Source organism: Salvia hispanica, chromosome 3 (genome assembly GCF_029641045.1).
Source record: "Salvia hispanica isolate PSC_SH4W2 chromosome 3, Shi_PSC_v1, whole genome shotgun sequence".
Lineage (NCBI taxonomy): Eukaryota > Viridiplantae > Streptophyta > Magnoliopsida > Lamiales > Lamiaceae > Salvia > Salvia hispanica.
In genome coordinates this window covers 36,413,234-36,437,474 of record NC_142694.1, presented here as the reverse complement: position 1 = coordinate 36,437,474, position 24,241 = coordinate 36,413,234, and the positions used below count along the sequence as shown (strand labels likewise).

Genomic DNA, 24,241 nt, shown 5'->3' with positions numbered 1-24,241 from the left:
ATGAGTTTAACACCAAAGTAGAAAGGTAAAATTTTAAACTACTACTCCCCTGACCCGGAATTCCAACTTAGTAGTACTCCCTCCGTATAACACAAATTTCATTTTAGTTATTATTATTTATTTTTTTATATTAACTCCTATATGAAGGATGATATTATATATAAGCTCCTAAGAAATGAGGAAATTACAACTGATGTTAAGAGGGCTCGAACTCGGCATCTCGGCTCTTTGTTCCAAATAAGATGTCACATTTTTATTTTTGGAAACATTCTCTTAAATTAATATACTCAACATTTTTTTTTCTCTCTCCAATTAAATATACTTACGTTCACCTTTTTCTCTACCCAGTTAAATATATTAGCCAACAATTATTAAAATTTGGTGCAAACTAAAAAGTGTGACGGAAGAATAGTAGGAGTACATTTGTTTTTCTAAATTACAAATTAAAGAAAAAGATGAATGCGGCGAAAATAATAGGGCAACTGGATTTTCTAACATCAATAGTATCGAGAATTTCAGCAGCTACAACCGGAAATCTTCTTCACCACGCCTACCGGAAATCTGCCGTCGCGACCGTTTCAAACTCAAGGCATATTTTCACTACCTGTCTATATTTTTGGTCGACTCCTTAATTTTCCCTACAATGATGAAATATGAGTTTATGAGCGAGCATTGATTTTGTAGCTGCGGAACTGTTTATGAGGATTACTTTATTGTTGACTAGTTTTCTTTTGATCGGATTATCTGCTTCTTCAAGTTGTTGATGCTCGCATTTGCAAAATTGTAGTGAAATTGTGGATGTGTATGTATGGAATAGTCTAGTTTCGGTGATTTTATAAGAAATGATGTTCGTGAACATTGTAAATTTTTATGGGGGTTTTGTTTAAAGTTGCTTTTTGTGGGGGGAAACATAACCTTAATTATGTTTTTCTGTTTCCTTGCTTCAGACCCGTCTAGAACAACACATTTCCCCTTTTTGACATAGATGAGATTTCGTGAGTTGCATAAGAGTTAAGGCAGTGCTGTCTATTAGGTAACTTGAATAAATATTGCAGTAATAACCGAGGTCGATAAATTCATGATGCTTGTATTTTTTCTGATGGAGTTTGGTAAATATATTGAGTTTTTCTTTTCTTGTTTTCATATAATCAGGTGGGGAGACCTTTTGGTAAGAATAGCTTGCATTCATGGATCCAGTGACTGGTGAGCAGTTGGATTATGATGACGGAGACTATGCAGGGAATCAAAAGATGCAATATCATCAAGGTGGAGCTATACCTGCACTTGCTGAAGTGGAAATGATTGGCGAGGATGATGAATATGATGACCTTTATAGCGATGTTAATGTTGGAGAGGGTTTCCTGCAAATGCAGCGTTCTGAGACACAAGCGCCTCCTGTGGTAGCAAGTGGTGGGTTTCAAAGTTCGAAAGCTAATGTTCCTGGAGCTCGAGTGGAAGCAGTGGCCTCGCAAGAGGTGAAAAATGAAAGGGTTGCTAATGAAGGAAATTATGCTGCTGCTTCAGTTCAATTTCCTGATCAGAAGAGTAGCTTGCCAGCCTCGGGGGGTCCGACACAGATCGTGGATGCCAGTCAAAGAGGGAGGCTCCCTGAAATGGGGAATAATTCTCAAGCAGCACATCTGGGATATCAAGGATCAGAAAGTATGCCTCACAAGATTGCTGCTGATCGGATGAACAGTTCAGAAAAAGTAGTCAGTGAGCCTGCGCCGTTGATGTATCCTAACATGGGTAACACAAAAGGTGTTCCACAGATTCCACCTAACCATATGAACTCTAATGCAAATGTTAATGTAAATCGCTCAGTGGGTGATGAATACATGGTAAGGCCATCTGTAGAAAATGGAAATACAATGCTGTTTGTAGGAGAATTACATTGGTGGACAACAGATTCTGAGATTGAAAGTGTGCTGATTCAGTTTGGGAAAGTCAAGGAGATAAAGTTTTTTGATGAAAGGTCTTGTGGTAAGTCCAAAGGTTATTGCCAAGTTGAATTTTATGATTCTGCTGCAGCCTCTGCATGTAAGGAAGGTATGAATGGTCACATTTTTAACGGGAGAGCTTGTGTGGTGGCGTTTGCCACTCCACAGACCATAAGACAAATGGGTGCTTCTTACACAAATAAGACTCAGGGCCAGACTCAGTCCCAACTGCAAGGAAGGAATCCTGTTAATGATGCAGCTGGTAGAGGTAATGGGTCTGATCACCCAAGTGGAGACACAGGGAGAAATTTTGGACGAGGTGGCTGGGCACGAGGGAACCAAGCACCAAATAGGGGTCCTGGATCAGGACCTATGAGAGGAAGAGGGGGTATGGTAAACGCGAATATGATGGGGAATGCACCTGGCGCTGGTGGTGGAACTTACGGACAAGGTATTACTGGTCCTAGTTTCAATGGAACTCCTGGTATGATGCCTCATCAGGGCATGATGGGTCCTGGTTACGATCTAGCATTTATGGGTCGTGGAACTGGTTACGGAGGCTTCTCAGGCCCTGGTTTCCCAGGGATGCTTCCTCCATTTCAAGCTGTTAATTCCATGGGGCTTCCTGGAGTGGCTCCTCATGTCAACCCAGCTTTTTTTGGCCGAGGAATGAATCCCAATGGAATGAGCATGATGGGGACTGCAGGAATGGTAGGACCTCATTCAGGAATGTGGAATGATACAAACATGGGTGGATGGGGAGGGGAAGAACATGGAAGAGAGTCTAGTTACGGTGGAGAGGATAATGCATCAGAATATGGGTATGGAGAGGGAAGTCATGACAAAGGTGTAAGGTCTAGTGCTGCTTCCGGGGAGAGAGAGAGAAATTCTGATCGTGACGGGTCTAGTGTTCCAGAGAAGCGGCATAGGGAGGAGAGGGAACAAGATGGGGACAGATATGATAGGAACTCTAGACACAGAGAAGTGAAGGATCGTAATCGGGACTATCGCCACAAAGATCGTGAATCGGGTTATGATGACGACTGGGATAAAGGACAGTCTTCGAGATCCCGCAGCAGATCTGGTGCAGTGCATCAAAATGATCACAGGTCTCGATCTAGGGATGCTGATTATGGGAAACGGAGACGCATGCCATCTGAATGATATGATGTCATGGGACTTCGAAATGTTTGACATCGTCCACTATGATTTGTAGTGTCATTTTGGATCCTATGAAGGATTGCCTCAGGCTTCAAAGAAGTAAGTGCCTTCACTAGAGGTTACTGGAAAGGACCGTTTTGTTTTGTTTAAAGTTAGCATAATTGTACTCAGTTTGATGCTATGATTATAACCTTGTGCTATAAACTTCAGTACCTTAAGTATTGTTATATTGTGTATTTGCTTGATGCGGTGAAGATGGCCCTACTGGCTGTTGATCTTTTGTTCTTGGAAACACAATTTACCTCTGAAGTTGCGTTCTTAACTAATGTTAATAGATTGCTTTGTGTTCTTATTTTCACTTTATAAACCCTCCAAACTTGTACCAGTAATACCGGTAGCATAAGTTGGTTGCAGTGCTATAAGTTCTCTGAAATAGCTGATACTATGAGTATGTGGGTTTGTTAACTTGAGAAAATAAATTAGAAAATTTATCGTGTGATGTGTCAATGCTTAGTAATAGAAGTTGATTTCCTTGTGTTTCTTCTTTTGCTTGAGAAACTTGTAAATTTTTATTCTTTATCTGACAATATAGCATGATTGCAAAACCCAGATCTGCAGTTTTCACCTTCTTTCCGTTGCAGTTGTTTTTCTTTTGAAATTTAAGCCTTATGAGCAACTTTATAGTATCATCCAACTTAATTGGTTAGAGTGCTTAGTGGAGTATGATGCATGTGTGCACTTGATAATTTGATTACCACATGTGTGCTAACTAACATCAGATTGCTATTAATATATTTCTCATTTTCCTCTTGCTCTGTAATTTTGCTTACAAACATGGAAGGTGTTCAGTGATGAAATAACTGGAAATAGTTTCTTAATGAAACAACAAAACATTCATTTGAAAGTAACGAAGGAACTGATTATTTGGTCACATTTAGCTATTATTATTAATAGTATTTTCATCAACAATAGGATTCACCTATAACTCAAGCCTTGTAGAGACTCCACCCCAGCTTTTATGAACTCAATAGGTACTGTACAAGAATAGAATTGGTTTCTGTATTTCTGAACTCAGCTTTTGTCTGTGTTTCTACAGTCTTCAGTTAAAAATATGAAAATTTATGGTAAACTTCAGAAGACAGATTAAAGCGTAGTTGTAAACATGCTACATTTTATAATGTACCTGTTAGAAAAATATTCTTTTAAATGGAAAATATGACTGTAATTTCCCTCCAGTTAATATTTGTGAAGTGTAAGAATTCCTGGATGCTTGTAGTTTCTTCTGGATTCCTCGAAATGTTCCATATTGTGCGATTGATGCTTTACAACCGACTTGCTATTTGTACTCATAAACCTGATCCACAGTGGCTGAGAAGTTGGTATTTTTGGTGATATTATGTGCATTTTCACTTCTGCATGATCATTGATCAGTAACCACTGTACATCATTTATAGCTAATTAAATACCAAGGCTTCACTTTTAGCATTTCCCATGATAATTGCTGCTGTCTTATCTTATGATAACCTCCAAGATGTTATCTTGTCTCCATGTGCATCTGTTTTCTATTTCCTTTTTTTTTGTGTGTGTGTGTTTGTGGTTTGGAAATAAAAAAATATTTCTATTTTGAGCTCTGGTGGACCATAGTGTTGTACGTAAAGTTGAGATGTGCTTGCGTAATCCTTGATTCCTTATCTGAATGCACGAACACGAGCCATTCTTAACATTCCTTTTTTTTTGGGAGTCAGTTATACTATATCGTTGAACTGCTGAAGTGCTGTAGAATTGTTCTTTCAATTATCAGTACTAATCAATGATTGAAAAGTTTCTTAACAAGAATTTTGTTTAAGTTATAAGCAATGTGCTCTTGTTTGATTCCTAGGTCCTATTTTACCATGATATCCACTTATTGTAATATGCTATATGGCTTCACTTGCTCATTTATTATTATTATTGACAAAGGATTTTTCTCTAATCATGGTACTCAGGAGCAGAGAACCATTAATTGCTACACTCTTGGATATCCATGAATGCTTTACTCTATGAGTGCAAAGAAGCATTTATCATGTATGCAATTGCTTTGTATTCCTGAAGCATATACCAAATATTGAGTCGTGATCTTGGAAGAATTTGTATGAAAAGTAACATTTCAATTCTTCAAGAATATTTTTGAGCAAAACCTGGATGATGCACTGTAGTTTCATTAGTATATATTCCATGTATTGGATATGTTCCCCACATGTAATAATCTGATCTACTATGTGCACCTCCTCTTTGAGTTTGTAAAAGTGATGTACTATTTTTAGACCATGTCTTCTGGTCATGTATGCTGAGGTTGTGGTTTGAGTTGCGAGTCTTGTAAGCTGCATCAAAGACATAATGTGCTGAAACGTGAAATGCTGCGGTGGCAGAAGAGTTGTGTCTGTAAATGCTCTTTATCTCCTGTAAGCTCAGACTGTGTCTGTAAAATGTAAATGCAGTGTATCCGATTCCCCTGTAAGTGTAAGCCTAATTGAGTCGTGTCTGTAAATGTTGTGTATCCGATTCCCATATGAGCTTGTTTATGTGATACTGTTTGTCCTCATATTGGAAAGCTCTTTTTCTCAGCTGTATCACATGTGATACTCTATTTTTTCATTGAGTTCATATTGGCTCAATTATGATCCTTAAGAAAGTGGGGAAATATTTGTAAATAGCAGCACTTTGCAGCTTATGCAATATTTGAGATGTATGATTGATTCATTGTACATGAAGAGCTAGCTTATTGTCCTACTGATTGCTCATTGGATGAATCGAAGTCTTTGATCGTCACTACCAATGCATGTAAATTGTTTTGTGTAATGGGTGATTTGACTTTGGTACTTGGCAAAATAGTTGGCAGGCAACAAGAAACATAGTGCATGCTCTTTGGAGATGATTATGCACTTCATTTTCTGTATTCGTTGTGTTTCTTTGCAGCGCGTTTCTGCATTTTCCTGGTAAACGCTCGAGGGGATTTTCCTCATGATATTGATGATCAAGATGTGTAGATGGTATGAAGTGTTTTTAGTTCCCATGTATTCAATTCTTTCTGCAGCTTTTAAATGTGTTTGATGTCGGAATTTCCGTTCTTTGAGATGAGTGGTGTATTATTTGCCTGACTTTTTTCTCTTTGATTGTTGTTTTTGTTGTATATCGATTTGCTCTTGTCTGTGTAACCCATCGAAGCCTTATCTACTAGCGAGAAAATTAGTTTAGCACCTTAAAATAATACTCCCGTTCATCTCTCCTCGGTAGTCTCATTTGCGTTCGACCTGAGTTTTAATATATTAATCGAATGTGTTATGAACGGAATGTCAATCCAACTTGCACGTCTCGAGTTAGTTGATTATTACTAGCTTTTTTTTTTATAATTTCATTTACTTTCGACATTGAGTTTTAATAAATTAATTGAGTATGTTATAAGTGGAATGCGGATTCCACTTGCACCCATCAAGTTAGTTAAATTATTGACTTGGGTATCAAGTCCTCTTGAGTGGCCTCTTTGTAAATCGAGTTTTATTATGTATTTTCAAGAAAATATTATGGATATGTTATTGCAATCTATGAAGTTTTAGAACTAGCTTTAAGCCATAGGTTTATTATCCTGTAACTTTGGATATGTTTCTAGAAGAAGTTAATTATGGCAAAATAAAATTAGCTTCAAACTTATCAATCCAAATACTATGTTTCAAAATTTCTTTACAAATCCATAATTTCAAATACTTATTTATCGGATTAAAATTTTCAAACAATTGAAAGCTCTTTATTTGAACTCCACATAGTCATAAATTCATGATTGGGCCGTTATGAGTCGGACCTCTAACTTATTGATTGGAGGAACGTCTTAACAATTAAACTAGCATTTCGTCGTCTTAAATTCATTTCATTTACTCCATTATTTGGATTATGTTCGAATAATATGTTACCATAAGCTTCATCTTCTTTTGGTAAAAAAAGGAAAATAAATAAGAAATAGATGTAAAATGTTCACATAAAATAGTTAATTTTAAAAGAGTTAATTATAACTTTTATGATGCTTTCAAATCATCTTTATAAAATAATGGAGTATTAATTTTAATAGTATCACCCTCGTGCGTATGCACGATTCATTTAATTTTCTTCATTAAGATGTTACATTAAATAATTTTATAAAATAGTAAATGATATCATCATACAAAATCTAAAATCATAAAAATATATAATAAAGATTTATTATAGTAATATAAAAGCAAATGACTTTCGAAATAAAAATTTGACACAAATATATTGATTAGTGAATTTGGCAAAAAAGTACTCACGAAAATAATTGGGCTAGCGAATTAGAAATAATAAAAAAGACCATTACTATTACTCCATCCGTTCCAGATAATTCGACCCAATATTCCATATCGGGCCATCCTACATAATTTGTCTCATTTCACTTTTACCATTTTTGGTAGTGGACTTCATATTCCACTAACTCATTCCTACTCACATTTTATTATAAAACTAATACTTTAAAAGTAGGACCCACATCCCACTAACTTTTTCAACTTACTTTCCATTAGATTTCTTAAAACCCGTGTCGGGTCAAAGTGTCCCAAATTATCTAGGACGAAGGGAGTAAGAATTAATCCGCCTTCATTTTCTCATATGCTCTATTGTGCCTCCATCTTATCTTTTTCCCCCACGTGTACATCTATTTATATATCATCATACAAAACGTAAAATCATGAATATATATAATAAAAATCATGAATGTATATAATAAATAAATCGTTTATTTTGTGCCTGCAGGGGCAGCGCAGTTGGCAACAGGGAGACTGATCTTGCTGCAATGAATATATATAATACAAATCAAATAACTTTTAAAATAAAAAAATATACACAAATACATTGATTAGTGAATTTAGAAAAAAAAATTGAATAAAATAATTGGGCCACATAATTAGAATTAATATAAAAATGGTCATTACTAATTAAGAATAAATTTGCCTTCATCGTCTCTTATACTCCAATATGCCTTCATCTGATCTTCTCCCCTACTTTTTCTGTGATCTATCCTCACTTTCTCTGATCACGGTTTCTTACACTTTCACTATCCCTACATCGCGATAGTTTGCCTCTATTTATAGGTACGAACTTCAAACAAAAAATAAATAAAGCTAATAATATACTCCCTCCGTTCCATAATAATAGGGACGTTTTTCCATTTCCGTCCGTTCCATAGTAATAGAGTCATTTCCCTTTTTAGTAAAAGTCAACACATTTTTCCACACCTACTTTACTCTCTTTTACTTTTTTCTATCTTCATCTCTCTATCTTTTTCATTTTTCACTTTATTCTCTCTTTATTTAACTCACCTAACACAATTTTTCTTAATTTCCGTGCCGAAAAGTTTTGCATCCATTACTATGCAACGGAGGGAGTATGTTATAAACATATACAAAATCTTTGATTTGTTTCCACTGATCCTAAATGAAATATTAACAACAAAATATTTTCTCCCAACAATCCACCAACAATATGTTTTCCTCCAACAATCCACTATGCAAAGTACTATCTTTAGTGCATCAATATATATACTTGACTGGTACAATCCACTATGCAATAGGTGTTACATTGGAGAACGCTAAAATAAGACCGTTACTCGTTGTATTGACACCAATATTGAAACTAAATATAAATGATCAACTTACACGATGTAATTAAATAAATGAATATAAAGGTTAATTAATATTGAATGAAAATGAAAGGTTACAAAACGGATGCGTCTTTCACTGATATCAATTCTTTTTTATTTTATATTATGGCCATATTAGTCTTGTCACTATATATTGGGAAGTGAAACCATAGTATGCAGTTTAATTTTGCCATGAGTTTATACGTAACTGTCATATTAATTCATTATTATGTAACGGCCGTTTATGTTCTAAATTTAATATTTAAAAAAAAAAATTCATGGCATGCAATTATTACAAATATTTTAATTCATTAGAAATTATGTTCAAAACTTATAAATATTTCAAATTCTACCCAAAACTAATAAATATTTCAAACTCAGTCAAAACTCGCCTTTTACACTAGTACTACCTCCGTCCCCCAAATTTTGACATACTTTGATCCGGCACGGGTTTTAAGAAATATAATGGAAATTGAGTTGAAAAAGTTGGTAGGATGTGTGTCCTACTTTTAAAGCATTAGTTTTATAATAAAATGTGAGTAGAAATGAATTAGTGGAATATGAGGTCCACTACTAAAAATGGTAAAAGTGAAGTGTGTCAAATTTTTAGGGATTAATCGAAATAATAAACTGTGTTAAAATTTGGGAGATGAAGGTAGTATTATTTTTCAAATTTTATCAAATCAATCTCATAATTTAGTTTTGACATCAGATTGATAACATGACATTATATGCCAAAGGCTTCAGCGAGGGTTTTACTGGTTCAATAGAAATAAAACAGGTTTATTTATAATTTCTGGTTCAAATGAAACTCAATTTACCTTTGTATCCTTACCGCCTCTCCTATTCCTTTCCAGAAATGGCGCCTGATTTCTCTCTCTCCCAGTTAATCTCTTCCATATTTATTTCCTATATTCTAGGATTCAGTTTGTAACCACCATTAATTATTCATTTATAAATAAAATCTAAAAAGATTTGCTCTATTTTTTGTTATCTGTGCATTGTATAGGCACTGCCCATTGTATGAATTTAAAGGTTTATTTTTTGTGCTTTTTATGCTACAAATTGTAAGATTTAATTTTGTTTGAAATATTAATCTATTATAAAAAAATGATTTATTTATAATTTGTAGTTTAGCACCAATAATTAAATTTATTTTTATTCCTTTTAATATTTTGATGTGGAAATCAATGCTCTCTCAAATCTTTTTCCACAAATGGCACCTGTTTGCAATCTTTTCCATAGTTTCATCCATTTCCCTTCCCCTTATCAAAATATGAAACTATTTAGTAAAACTCTCTTCGTCCGCGTTAGAAAATATTATTGAACTATCCCAATATAATTGTATATTTGTGTACTTAAGAAAAATAAAAAATAGAAAAGAAAAAAGACGAGAGAAACGATAATTGTAATAGAGACTTGCAATAGATATATAAAATACTACTCCCTTCGTCCACGAATAAAAGTCCCATTTTTCCATTTTGGTCCGTCCACGAATAAGAGTTCGGGTTCATAATTACCATAAATGATAAAGAGACCCCACATTCCTCTAACTCATTCCACTCACGTATCATTTAAAACTAATACTATATACAAGTAGGACCCTATTCCACTAACTTTCTTCCACCAAATTTTCTTAACATTTCTTAAAACCCGCGCAATTTAGAAATTAGACTCTTAATCGTGGACGGAGGGAGTATTTTTAGCAAATAAATTGCTCTGCTGGTGTAATAGAGATTTTTTAGTCAATTTTTAAAGTTAACGATTAAAAGATTTGTGCTGCAATTAAAAGATTTGTGCATTAAATTTTCGGTTATTGAAACGAAAAAAAATTCAAAATTTGAAAATTTTAGAAAAAAAGGGAAACTTAATAGAAAACGAAAATAGGCAGAGGATTAAATTTACGTTTATACCCTTGTATGGTTGTTTGTTTACTAAACCACAGTAGCAAAAAATTTCTGCATTTTGTGATCTTCAAATTCGAATTTGCCAATCGGATTCGGCGTGATGGCAATGGCGTTCGATGAATTCGGCCCGTTCATCATACTAAGGGAGCAGGAGCAGAAAACCAGATTGTGCGGCCTCGATGCGCAGAAGGCCAATATCGCCGCCGGAAAAGCCGTGGCGCGGATCCTCCGCACCTCTCTCGGACCTAAAGGCATGGACAAGACGCTCCAGAGCCCCGACGGCGAGGTCACCATCAGTAAGCTCCGCCGATTCACCTCATTTGGTCCTTGTTTACGTGTTTACGCTTTTTTTGAATCATTCAGTTGTTTTGCCTTTAGAATTTTGTGCGTTTCTAATTGCGGAGCAACAATGCATGATTGTCAAATTTAGATGTATGTTGGGATGAAATTGATGTTTTTATGGTGTCAGCAAATCATTGATGTTTACGCATTTTTTGAATCATTCAGTTGTTTTGCCTTAAGAAGTTAATTGTGGAACAATGCATGATTGACAAATTTAGATGTATGTTGGGATGAAATTGATGTTTTTTTGGTGCCAGCAAATGACGGTGCCACGATCCTGGAGCAGATGGATGTGGACAACCAGATTGCGAAGCTCATTGTTGAGCTGTCGCGGAGTCAGGACTACGAAATTGGCGATGGAACGACGGGGGTTGTTGTCATGGCTGGTGCTCTTCTAGAACACGCGCAGAAGTTGCTGGAACGCGGAATTCATCCCATTCGCATTGCAGAAGGCTACGAGATGGCTTCGAGGGTAGCTTTTGATCATTTGGAACGTATATCGCATAAGTTTGAGTTTAGTGCGACAAATGTTGAATCTCTCATTCAGACCTGTATGACTACTTTATCTTCCAAGATGTAAGTTTTGTTCTATATGCAGGATTTTTGGCTATTCTATTCTATATTGAACTGTGTGTATATTCGTTTTAGTTGGGTCCCCGGTGTCTGGGATGAGTCCAGAGGGCGGGTTTGTTCATCTGTTTACTGGCTTCGGACCTCCATATCTTGTGCCTTAAGAAATTATGCTTCAAGTGTGTTTCGAGTAATAGTGCATCTCATGCTTTTGTTGTCTGATCTTGTCAAATGTTCTTTGCAGTGTGAATAGGTGTAAACGCAGTCTTGCTGAGATTGCTGTTAAAGCAGTTCTTGCCGTTGCAGACTTAGAGAGGAAGGATGTTAATCTTGACTTGATTAAAGTAGAGGGTAAAGTAGGTGGTAAGTTGGAGGATACTGAACTGGTATATGGAATTGTTGTTGATAAGGATATGAGTCATCCGCAGATGCCAAAGCACATTGAGGATGCAAAAATTGCCATTTTGACTTGCCCCTTCGAGCCTCCAAAGCCAAAGACTAAACATAAGGTTGATATTGATACTGTGGAGAAATTCCAAACCTTGCGCCAACAAGAGCAGAAATACTTTGATGATATGGTTCAGAAGTGCAAGGTAATCTCTTTGTAACAGTGTGTTACTATCTTTATGATGATAGCTTCTTGGGAGAAGGTAACTCATGTTGGAATTTCTGTATGTTTGCGTTATAGAAAGTGGCAGAGGTTTGGATGTTTTATAAGGACTTGGAACTAAGTTGAGATTGCTCCCTTCCACTTTCATTGCATTCTGTTATGAAAAAAGGGTTACTGAACGTCCTTTTGCATTTAATATGATGCATTTTCTATCTTAATCAACTTTTGAAAGACTTTCATTCATACTCTTGCGAATACTACCTTTTGCTTTGGAAAATAAAGGCGTTCATGTAATTTACAAGCCTCACTGTATTGAAGGATGTTGGGGCTACCTTAGTTATCTGCCAATGGGGTTTTGATGATGAAGCAAACCACTAACTGATGCACAGAGACGTGCCTGCTGTCAGATGGGTTGGTGGAGTTGAGTTAGAGCTGATTGCCATTGCTACAGGTTTTTTTCATCCCTGCAGTTCACCATTGTACTCTGTAATTTCTGTTACTGTTTTCGGTTACAGTCTCCAATGATATTTGTGTATTCTGTGAGGTGGGAGAATTGTGCCAAGATTTCAAGAGTTGACACCAGAGAAACTGGGCAAGGTAAAGTTCTAAATCTACGACTATCCGTCCACGTTTTTCTATTTTCAGTGTCCTATACACTCTAAAGTCCAACGCACTAGTACTTTGTAGTTTGCACATTATGCATTGTGTTCATGTGTGATTTTTTCCTGATCAAAAATAATTTTATGCATGATAGGCTGGTTTGGTTCGAGAAAAAGCATTTGGAACCACTAAGGATCGGATGATATATATTGAGCACTGTGCAAACTCAAGGGCTGTAACAATATTTATACGTGGTGGTAGGTTGATGTCCTCCTCTCCCCTTTGTTCAGTTTTGTCCTTTCTATAATCTTTACTTGTAATCCCTATTTTATCTTTCCTTACTTCAACAAATTGTAACTGTTGCTATCTGTAAACCCTGTACTCTTCCATCATTTTATGCAACAAACTTAAAGGGATTGTCCATGGACCTACCATAATTTCTCTAACTACTTTAAATCTGTGGAACTACACTTTCCCAACAGTTTTCTGTGAAATGTACTCTGCTTACCATTCTGTTCCTGTCGTAATGTCGTTGTCCAACGTTTTGGAACTAAGTGTTGTTCTGGGGCGATGCTTTAGGTAACAAAATGATGATAGATGAAACTAAGCGCAGCCTCCATGATGCTTTATGCGTTGCAAGGAACCTTATCCAAAACAATTCCATAGTATATGGAGGTGGATCTGCTGAAATTTCTTGTTCAATTGCTGTTGATGCAGCTGCTGATAAATACCCAGGAGTTGAACAGGTGAGAAACCAACCAGTACTTTTTTCTTACGCATTAGTATATTTGTATGCCTGTGGTATTATTTGCAATATGAGCTTACATTGACATGTTTTTCTTGGCAGTACGCAATCAGGGCATTTGCTGATGCATTAGATGCTGTCCCAATGGCATTGGCAGAAAACAGTGGTCTCCAGCCAATCGAAACTTTATCTGCTGTCAAATCTCAGCAAATTAAGGTAATCCAATTGTTTCCTCTTGTATCATTTTGGTTTTTATCCACCTTGTATTCATGTACGTGCTCCTTGTTATACTGGCTTCACTAGTTTATCTAAAAGGAACTGTATGATTTTCTCATCAGGAGAACAACTACTGCTGCGGGATTGATTGCAACGATGTTGGCACAAATGACATGCGTGAACAAAATGTCTTTGAGACTTTGATCGGGAAGCAACAGCAGATTCTGCTATCAACTCAAGTTGTGAAGATGATTCTGAAAATTGATGATGTTATCTCACCATCTGAATTTTGATTTTTTTCGTTGAGTTAGACACCTGATTGGAGAGCTGCCTTTTCTAGAATAGAGCCGACTAGTGCAACTCTGCTCATGGCTCTTGAAACCTTTACACATGATTCCATTATGGTCACTGTTGAGTGTAGGTGCAAACTCACATGCTTTTTTTGTCGGTGCTGGATGCGTCGTTTTCAGGCATCATGTGCCCCTTCTTCCTTCCTTCCTTCCTTCCTAACAGGTATTAACTACCATTGTGGTGTGCCCTCTTGGTTAAATGTCTGCAGCGGCATAGATGGGCCTTGCATTCATAAATCTGTCACACGACAAGGTATGAATAGTCATGGGGTCGAACGAACTTAGTTGAGTGAGATTAAGTTTGCATGCCCCTGTATTAGAACTTGAGTGTCTGATACTGCATTGATGTTTTAATGGTGAAAGACTCTTTCGCATTAGTTTGTGTTTTGTCGACATTCGTGGAAGAAACAGTGGGTCTGAAATGCCTATTTTCGATAGGGGTAGTTGTCATTTAAATCACGAAGTTGAGTTAACTCCTTGTTAGTCGCACAAGGTTTCAAATTTGAATTTAAGTTGCGAATTTTCAAATTTTCACAATTGTGTCATGATAAAATTAATGTTTAATTTTACTAAGGTATTGCTTATGTGGATTAGTTCAGATGATGTGGCTGATTAAGTGGCATGAACGTCTACTAAATGACGTCGTTTTGATTTTCACTCCCTCACCTCTGTCTATATCTCTTTACCCGAAACACTACCTCCCGTCGGACTGTTCGATTCTAGATCCATCATTGCCATCTCAGCTTCGATTTCACCAAATCAGAATGGTCCAGAGATATTGAAATTTCATGATTTAAATTCAAATTTAAAACCTTGTAACATCAACACAATTTTTGACATTGGTGATTTAAAAAGTAAGTATTCACATAAATAAGATGTTGGATCTTGTCGCTAAAGCTTGCAACAACTCATGCTTTTAGTTCTCTATTGCAGTTGAGTAGTTAAGATATGGTCTCTCATTTTCTCTAACTATACCGACTTTATTTCTCTGCAAAAAAGATCTATTGAAATTAAATTTTGATCAACATTTTGTCAAATAGGCAGCGTGACATCCTGCCAATTCTGTCCCACCACTTATTATAAATCTATTTTGGCTGCACTTAGATTGGACGAAATAAATTCCTAAAATGCTTAAAAATACGCTCTTCAAAAAATAAGTTAGTCTTCTCCAACTTATTTTTTCATGATCTAAAAAATCCATCTATTTTAAAAAATGGGAAAATTATAAAATACTAAATCATAAAAGATAATTAAATTATTGTCTGTCCCACACTTTAAAAAATGGTATTAATAGTAATATTTATAATTTTTGCAATTTTCAGTCTCTTTTCTTGCGAAAACCAACTACCACATCATCGTGTATTTTGTTGGAAAGAAGACGGATGGGCTAACTGCAAAAATTGCAAACTTCATGGTTTATAAAATTTAGTTCTTCAATATGTGGGACATACCGGAATTTAACAATCTTTAGTGATTTATTGGCAATTTACTCTTATAAAAATAGCTCTTCTATAATTTATTATATACATTTTCAGTTTCACCCCTCTTCTATTTTTTATTTATTTAATATTTATAATTCTCTCTTTTGTTTGTAAGTTCAATTATCCAAACACTTAGCACAACTTAGAAGCATTTAAAATAATTTAGCTAAATATCTCAACGTAACTAATAATCACTAAAAGTTAGAGAATGTCTGTCACGCTGATCTCAATCGTAACAAACTCTACCATCAAACATTTCAGTCCATCTAACTATTAAATTTCACAATACATAGTGTATTTATTGATCACCAATAATATTTGCTTTATTATCCATATATAATGTGGCTCCGGCTCCCTACACACTTTATACTTGAATTAATGAGTCATGTCACAATCAAATAATTTATCATAAACATGGATAATTCCACACAAAATAAATATAACTAAAATACAGACATTCAATAGAAATAGGCCCCTCCACAAACACATAACTATGCTTCTTGCTTTTAACATATTATCAAAAATTAAAATCATTGAATTCCATGTGAGTTAGATGGGCTATATATATACCCTTACAATCAATTAATATATATTAATCTATTAACCTCATTTTCTTCAATGTAAATACTCTACGATGTGAAGCAGTGATAAATTATTGGTGCCATTAATTCACACAACTCAACAAAATTCAGTGCAACAAAAATGATCGACAATGAAACATTTCTATAACGTACCTCCTTACTGTGGTCTGTATCGGGAGCGAGAAAGCGGTTGCCCTGGCTGTTTATCGTGGGGGATTGCGTACATTTCCCAATGCGTGTTGACCACGTGAAAGTATCCTGCCTTGAGAAATTAGAAAAACAGAGAATGATAGGAATTAATTTTGATATAAATATAGCTTGGCATTCTTTGAACAAAATGGTTGAAGGCAATGGTGACTTGCATCTTCTTATCCTGCTTGTAGCTGTCGCTGTGGCCGAGCAGCATCACCTTGTTGTGGTGCGTGAGGTAGTTGTTCGAGGCCGTCCCGGCAGTTGGAGAGGGAGAATATGGACACGCCGTCCCCGGCTTGCACTCGTGGATGTTGACCCCGTGGATGATCACGTTCGTCGAGTACTGGCCCGTCGAGCCCACCATCACCTCCTGCTTCAGCCGGATCACCATGTCCCGCCCCGTACCCCAGCAGTCGTCGATGGGGTTGCCTGTCCCGCAGGACAGGAACCCCAGATTCCTCCGGGATGCGTTGATTTTCCTGCAAAAGGAGAATGTGACACATTTGTTAGACTATGAGACTTAATTGAATGTATTTATGTTATATCAAAGTTTGAAATCATACTCATTAACTTCTTGTACTATAAGCTCAGGGTCAGGAAATGGTATAGAGAATGTGAATTTAGGAGATAATAATAATAATGGAAGTAGCATGAAAATGAGGAATTGAATTCCCATGATTATGTTGGGAGAAGAGATGAAAAATGAGCCAAGTTTGTGTTGCTTTGTTAGTGTGTTTGTATGTATATATAGAGAGAGAAAGAATATGAATCTAAATGGGGCCCACCTTCATTTCATGAAATTTAGAACAATGATCTGATTATATTTTTGGAGTATTATACTTACTATATTGGTGTACATGTATCTTAGATCTAAATTGTGCACTCGCACCGAAACAAATACTATATGTTGATGGTCATAATAGAAACTTTTTCTCTTATAGAGTCATATATATGTGTATGATATAATCGTAAATAATATAAAGGTTAATCAACAAGATTGGCTTTTAGTTAGCCTAAACAAAATTTTTTATTTATGTATCCATTTATGTATATATTGTTGAATGTAGTGGGATCGACTGACTCCACTGTCGGTGTTGGAGCACGAAAACTTTGTTAAATTTGGCCTTTTTGAATTGTTACCGACCTTTGTTAGATCATCATCTTTATCAAAGATTTTAGGATGAGCATCATCATTTGGTTCGCGTTGGCTTCAAGATGACGATAATCAGGCTTCTTCAACTAACGGGCGACCGGCGATGGTAGACTCCATCAGCTAAGACTTTCACTATATCTAATCCCATGAGTCTCGATTCTGAATTATCACATAATTTTTAAGCAAAAAAAAAAAAAATAGAAGGGTTGTCGGCATCATACATAATGATTTAAACATCGTTTCAATTAGTTAGCTGAAATTAATGCTAAAAGTTTTGATAGGTATGTTAGGACTTAGGAGTCGTGGCTGGGGATTATTACGAATTATTGATGATGGAAACTAGACCACTCTTATTATAATTAAAAAAATAATTTTAGGATGCAGAATGCTCAATTTACATTTATAAAACTCGACACACTTTTGAATATTTTGTTAGCAAATGATTCATTGGCAAGTTTTGTAGGCCCCCCTATATAAAAGTCAAAGTGACTATATGTGTAAATGAAGTAGTACTTTTTTGCATATAAATAAAAATTTAAATAAAAAAAAATCTATTTCAATAGTATTTTTGTCCAAGTTCCCACATGCATAAACGACTTCACCGACACAATATACTACACTTTAATTACCGTCGATTAAATCACCCACATATAAAATTGCTTTTGCACAAATAATAAACATACCAAATGTACTTTTTTTACACAATATTTGAACTTTGTAATGAGTCCATATCTCGAACGAGAATTATGGCTTAGCAAACGGCGGATCCAGGTGTGGTGGGACAATTCATTGTTAGTGAATGATGGCCAAAAAATTAACTTTATTAAATTCGAAATCTTTTGGGATTGTGGCTCATTTTTGCTAATTCATCCATCATTCATAATCAGCAACAATCACAATAATGATTCTATCTTTCGATGCTATGAATGATCAACCTAATAGATTTCGTTTCTTGGATTTGTTAATGCAACAACAAAGATTGGACCACCAATCAAAGCATAAGAATGCATGGTGATATTCTGAAATAAAATAATCTATTGGAAAGAATTGAATCATGTGAGTTCCCAAGCTAAGAAGTCATCACACAATGTGAATTTCGTACACTTCAACATGTAGATAAGTAGATGAATTAAACACAAATATTTAAGGCTACTATGTACATGTGACCGACAGCCACTACTACTAGTCTACTACTTGCCATCATTTATTAATATGAAAAGATTTTATTTTTCTATTATTAATATAGTATAGTAATTTAATTCGATTTGTTCCTCTCGGCAACAATGCTATACTGACAACTATTTAAAAGGCTTCTCTCCCAAAAAGATAATGGGGGAAAGGAATGGTAATAATTTTTCCCCTTTAAAAGGGGCAAAATTTAGTACTCCATTTTATCGATTTTTATCGTATTTCTATCTTAAATTTTAATAAATTTATAAATTATTATTTTTGTAAAATATCCCGCTATATGATATTGCATGGGAAGTTGATTCATATCGCCATAATTTAAGATTTATTTTTTAGTAAAAAAATAAAATACTACTAATAAGGATTGGTACTGTTATTATTATTTTAAATTGGGTGGGGTCTTAGAATTAGAAACTGAATCATAAATATCTATATACTACTATCATAGTAGATATTTAGATATTGAAATGCATATCCTTAGTTCTGTCTGTATAAATACTAGCATAATTTTGGGACGGTTAGATTTGTTTATAATTGTTAATATTATTAAATTATGTAAAACTATATTTTATACGTAGCATCATCCCATTATTAAAGGGCGCATTAAATCATTTTATGATAGGTAGGTGAGTATATTAATAGTGAACATGAGACTATATTGATAGTCTGGTTTATTTTTGTAGTTGTAGTCTGTAGTTTACTCTTTTCATATGTTTCTACATTTGAAGATTAATAGAGGAAAAATATGTAATTTAGAGTCGATAACACATAAATGAACTAATTAAGAGAAATGAATATAATCATAGAAAGTAATAAAATAATTATGCAAAACATATAATAATAATAATTATCTCAATTGAATTTTCAAAGCTCACTTGGGTATAACTGAAACAATTGATTGATGATACTTTAAAGTACGAAATTTAGTTAAGATAACGAATGAATTGCAGTTTAGTTGATTAAATGTTTCCAATATACTCCCCCCGTCCCCGATTAAGAGGCACACTTTGACCGAACATGAGTTTCAAGAAATGTAAAAGAAGTTGGTTGAAAAAGTTAGTGGAACGTGAGACCCATTTTTTTTATATTAGTTTTACAATAAAATGTGAGTGAATTGAGTTAGAGGAATGTGAGACCTACTTACTATTTATGATAAAAATAAAGTGTGACTCTTAATTGAGGACGGACCGAAATGAAAAGGTGTGACTTTTAATCGGGGATGGAGAGAGTATGTAATAAAGTTGTCGTAGTACTTATTTTTTGTCGTATAGGAAGGAGATTTTTTGTTGAGTTTAAGTTGATATCGTGTTCGTATTGTTGTATTGAATGATGTTGGCCAATTGCTTTCGATTCATATAAACCTATTCATTGCAATATTTTCCAGACCTCATGAAATATAGTAGTATGGAAAACGATTTGAATAGTATAATCATATTAAAACGTATGGGTGAGGTGATCTTTGTAGTTTTTGATTTGCGAGGATACATCTGTTTTCTTTTACATCTCTAATTATTTTGATCGGAAGTTTTTTTTATTTTGATCGGAAGTTGGAATCACTATAAACGCAGAATAAACAGGGAATCACAACTGATGTACTGCTATTTTGGGAACCCATGTGCCATGTCTTCCACAAAGTATTGTTTTTTGGAGAATAATCCTAGCCCTCCATTTAATCTAATCTCGTGGCTTTAATTTTTTTTACCACAAACTCAATTTAAGCCATTAATGTCCAATGAAATTATCATGCATACTTTTGCTTAGCAAGAGATGACACTAATTTAACTATTCAGGAAATAATATCATGCATAGTTTACCTAATTTTCGTATAACTTCAGTCGAAAATGCCAAAACTATACCTCGATCTCCATAATTTTTTTGAGAAAGATGACATCAAACATTGTCGATTTAGGAGTAACAAAATTATGAAATTAGTTTTATCCTTTATCAAAGTAACAAAATCCTACTCCCTCTCTCATTCGTTAACTTCATGCTGCAAACCGTTTCCACCAAATGATTTTGCCTTCTCTCAAAATTATGTTCTGGATCCATCATTTAATAGTTCGTCGACTTGACTCTGTTACCACTTTAATCAGCTCTCACTTTTTGCTATTGTTATCTTGCATATAATTGTTTGTTTATTTGGATATATGAACATCACAAACTATTGGGTAGTTGTTTGGAAAGATCCATTTCATAATAAATTCGGAATGGATCATCTATATTTGGTATATTGAATTTACATCTTTAGATACAAAGCATTCAATTCATTCACCAATATCACCTCAGTAGTAAATGCAACGCATCACGCATAAAATAATCCAAAATGAGAGTGATGTATTTAAACTTTTCCTTGATAATTAATAAAAGCGATCTCATCATAACAATTAAAACAAATTAAAGTACTAATTCACGATCACTAAAATCTTGAAATCAAAACACAATTTAAATATGCCTTCACAAAGAATAATTTTGTCGTGTCAGATCATGTACTTTAAAATTTAGACCGACCTGAGTAGATTTTAAGTTATTTTTAGAGTAACAGCCAAAACTGGTTATGAACATATGCTCATTTTATGATTTCGGTCTTATATTTTATTTTTTGAATTTTTGCATTGTGAACATTTCAACTCGGATCACAACTGGTCCTACACTAACAATTCCATCAATTTTTAAACGGTTTTAACCCGATTTTGACCGATTTTTAAATGGTTTTAACTCAAATGGGACTGTTAAAACCATCAAAATCAGTCAAAATTGAGTTAAAACCGTTTAAAAATTGACGGAATTGTTAGTGTAGGACCAATTGTGATCCATATTGAAATGTTCAGGATGCAAAAATTCAAAAGATAAAGTATATGACCAAAATTATAAAATAAGCATATGTTCATGATTAGTTTTGACCTTTAATCTTATTTTTATTATGTTATATTTCAATCAATCTTAATCTAGAAGTTAATTTCTAATTGTGGGTGGTAATATATAGTCGTATGATTATCACAATCACATGCAAATGCCATAATTGTCTCTTATTCAGGATAAAGTTGACTTTATTTGTTTAAGCAAATTGAAAATGAGTAGTTTGCTTTTGTTTTATTTAATAACCACATAGTATTTTTTAATTAATTTCCTTACGACTCAAATATCAAAGACACGGAGATAAAGAATAATTCGGACTTTAATTAATTATTATTTTCTCACCAATTTGATAACTTTTTAGATATAAAAAGAATAATACTAATAGCAAAAGCATGAATGTTGAAGCTGAGTAAATGTCAACGCTAATGAAGGCATGTTCCTCCAACGATTTAGAAAAAATCTGGTATATATTTTAGTAATTTCATGTTAAAATCATAAATTTTCAATTTAATTGGTTAAATTTGAGAAAAAGGAACTTATCTCATGCCACATCTCTACCTTTTCAGTTTGTCTCTCTTCTTTATTATTCTTCCTTTTTAAGATTGATATCAAGAATTTATATAAAAAAAGAGGATCTTGGGAGATTGTTAAATTTCTATAAATTAAATTTGTTTCATGTTTTGATTTGAAAAAAAAATCTTGATTTAAAGAGTTTTAGAATGAAATGTCTAACTACTAGCCAATAAACAAAATAATAACATACCAACTTAGGGTTGAAATCTAAAAACTCAATCTTGAGATAACACACTTAAACCAAGTCATTGGAATCCTCCTCATGATTTGTATACAAGTCATGTGCAAAAAGATTAGAAAAAAAGAATTGACAATTATGGAATAGTTTGCATACATTGAATATTTTTTTGAATGGAGAATCTTACATGTTGAGTAGGTCATGATGTCCCAATTATCGCATATTATCTCCTCTTATTATTACTTTATCCTCAACTTTTCAATTTCATTAGATTTAAATGCACATGCCAAAATTCAACATTTTGATGATTATATTTGATACTTTAGTCCTTGAGCCACAAATAAATAAATGAATTACTACTACAATAAATAAATTCTTTATCTTTTAACAAAAATATCTCAACTAATAAATAATTGCAATCAAACATCAGATCTTTTAAATATCAAAGTTTGTTGACAAATCTAGCTTGAGTCTTATAAAGTTTGAAAATGAAATATTGAACGATGAAGTTTCAATTTTTCTCAATCGTCTCATCTGTAGACAAAGTTATATATTTTGGTAATACTCAAAATGACATTTCATTAAAATGAAAATTCTTTTTATTTTCTTGTAACTTTTCTTCTTATTCAAATTTAACATCACTATTTTGACCATCACCAAAGATATTTTGTACTTAGTGGGACAATTGCGATAAAAATGAAACTACATGGTTTAATAAAATTTGTTCAAATTTCATAAAATGTAACAGAAATTTGATCAAACTTGGTGATTTAATTAGCTATTAACAAAAGTGTCCACATATAAAATCACTAAAGATATTATAAAAATGAAACTTCCAAAAACGGGAACCACCGGGTCATGGTTCAAAACAAAACCATATAATCTCTCACAAGTCGGTTACGGTTCATGTCCACCGAACACGGTTTCTCAACCGTGAGCACCTCTAACAGCTAAACTATAGAATCAAATTAAACTGAATTGACTAAAAGAGCTCCACAAACATTTCATACATGTATTAGAATCAAAGTATACTTTGTGTGTGTTTTATTTCAAAAAGGGAGTCGCAAGTAACATATCTAATATAGGAAGAATTTCCCAACTCATACTCTACATTGCTACAAAAATCACTAGCTCTCTCTCTCTCTCCCTCTCTAGTTGTATACATTCTCACCTCCAATGAAATATACATGAATCCAAGTAACAGCCAAAGCTCATACATTCTTCAGCAACTGAGAGCCTCTCTCTGCACTGGCTCAGTTGCGCTCTCATTTTCTTCTCGAACATGTCGCTGTGCTTTAAAATGTAGCAAGGGGCTTAATCCTGGATATCAGGTCAAAACATGAGACAGAAAGTGAAGGATACCGTTAAACATACATAATGAATGAAGGGAAAAAAACAAATGTAAACCTATCCTTTTCGATCATGAAGAGTGGTGCAAGTCAAATCAAAACAGAAAGTACCTTCTCAGTATTTTTGTCCATAGGATCATCTCAAATATCAGGATTTTCTTCTGTATCAGCAGACGACCTCTCATCGTCCTTCGATTCTGGCTTCACATTATTAGCATTCACAGAGCATATACCAGTAAACGAGCATAAACGATGAGAGGAAAGGAAATTATTTGAATAGGACAAGTAGCACAAATGCTGAACAGCTTAGCAGTAGAGGCTTAAACCAGAGAGAGCAAAATATCCAATCATCAATGGTAGTAACTTTGTTATGGCTTGAGAATTTTACTTGTAAGAATTTTGGAATGACTAGTTTAGTAGTATGTGAGAAGACCTGTGGAGGTTGCATGATCTGTAGAGAGATGTATTGAGTAACAACTTCCCCAAGGTGATGGTGGAGTTTACCTCATCGGCTGCATTAGAAAGAGCTCTATAAACTCCAATCCATATGGGAATAACATCCTATAACA

At 34.3% G+C, this 24,241-nt stretch overlaps 2 protein-coding genes and 1 pseudogene across 9 annotated transcripts; 2 read left to right on the top strand and 1 right to left on the bottom strand.

Annotated features, from left to right (window-relative positions):
• The first annotated feature begins 423 nt into the window (after positions 1–423).
• On the top strand, positions 424–6,235 carry LOC125214746 (uncharacterized). 3 transcript variants are annotated; one of them, XM_089068829.1, is made up of 3 exons: positions 424–589; positions 948–1,033; positions 1,153–3,459. In XM_089068829.1, the coding sequence occupies exon 3, from the start codon at positions 1,188–1,190 to the stop codon at positions 3,102–3,104; it is 1,917 nt and encodes a 638-aa protein (XP_088924955.1). In that variant the 5' UTR covers positions 424–589; positions 948–1,033; positions 1,153–1,187; the 3' UTR covers positions 3,105–3,459. The 3 variants fall into 3 exon arrangements, 1 of the variants encoding a protein (XP_088924955.1); XR_016137227.1 differs by lacking the exon at positions 948–1,033 and adding an exon at positions 6,057–6,235 and having other exon boundaries at positions 425–589; positions 1,153–3,200; XR_016137226.1 differs by lacking the exon at positions 948–1,033 and adding an exon at positions 5,087–5,829 and having other exon boundaries at positions 425–589; positions 1,153–3,200.
• Positions 6,236–10,749: 4,514 nt separating this feature from the next.
• LOC125210019 (T-complex protein 1 subunit epsilon-like) lies at positions 10,750–14,498 on the top strand (annotated as a pseudogene). The gene is made up of 9 exons (XR_016137351.1): positions 10,750–10,984; positions 11,288–11,606; positions 11,845–12,193; positions 12,529–12,661; positions 12,755–12,807; positions 12,965–13,067; positions 13,390–13,556; positions 13,658–13,771; positions 13,894–14,498. The product of XR_016137351.1 is annotated as a T-complex protein 1 subunit epsilon-like (transcript).
• On the bottom strand, positions 14,024–17,075 carry LOC125210020 (putative pectate lyase 5). 5 transcript variants are annotated; one of them, XM_089069214.1, is made up of 4 exons: positions 16,939–17,075; positions 16,542–16,854; positions 16,337–16,441; positions 14,024–15,109 (listed from the first exon to the last, which is right to left on the bottom strand). In XM_089069214.1, the coding sequence occupies exons 1-4, from the start codon at positions 17,049–17,051 to the stop codon at positions 15,038–15,040; spliced, it is 603 nt and encodes a 200-aa protein (XP_088925340.1). In that variant the 5' UTR covers positions 17,052–17,075; the 3' UTR covers positions 14,024–15,037. The 5 variants fall into 5 exon arrangements, with proteins under 5 accessions (XP_088925340.1, XP_088925341.1, XP_088925343.1 ...); XM_089069215.1 differs by having other exon boundaries at positions 14,024–14,359; XM_089069217.1 differs by lacking the exon at positions 14,024–15,109 and adding an exon at positions 15,116–15,964.
• Positions 17,076–24,241: the final 7,166 nt, after the last annotated feature.

Excerpts from the sequence above, each read along its gene's own strand:
- LOC125214746 (XM_089068829.1), top strand. The coding sequence starts at position 1,188 with ATGGATCCAGTGACTGGTGAGCAGTTGGATTATGATGACGGAGACTAT.
- LOC125210020 (XM_089069213.1), bottom strand. The coding sequence starts at position 17,051 with ATGGGAATTCAATTCCTCATTTTCATGCTACTTCCATTATTATTATTA. Across the intron at positions 16,855-16,938 it reads ATAGTACAAGAAGTTAATGA|GAAAATCAACGCATCCCGGA; the intron begins GTATGATTTCAA and ends CTCCTTTTGCAG. Across the intron at positions 16,442-16,541 it reads AGCAGGATAAGAAGATGCAA|GATACTTTCACGTGGTCAAC; the intron begins GTCACCATTGCC and ends TTCTCAAGGCAG.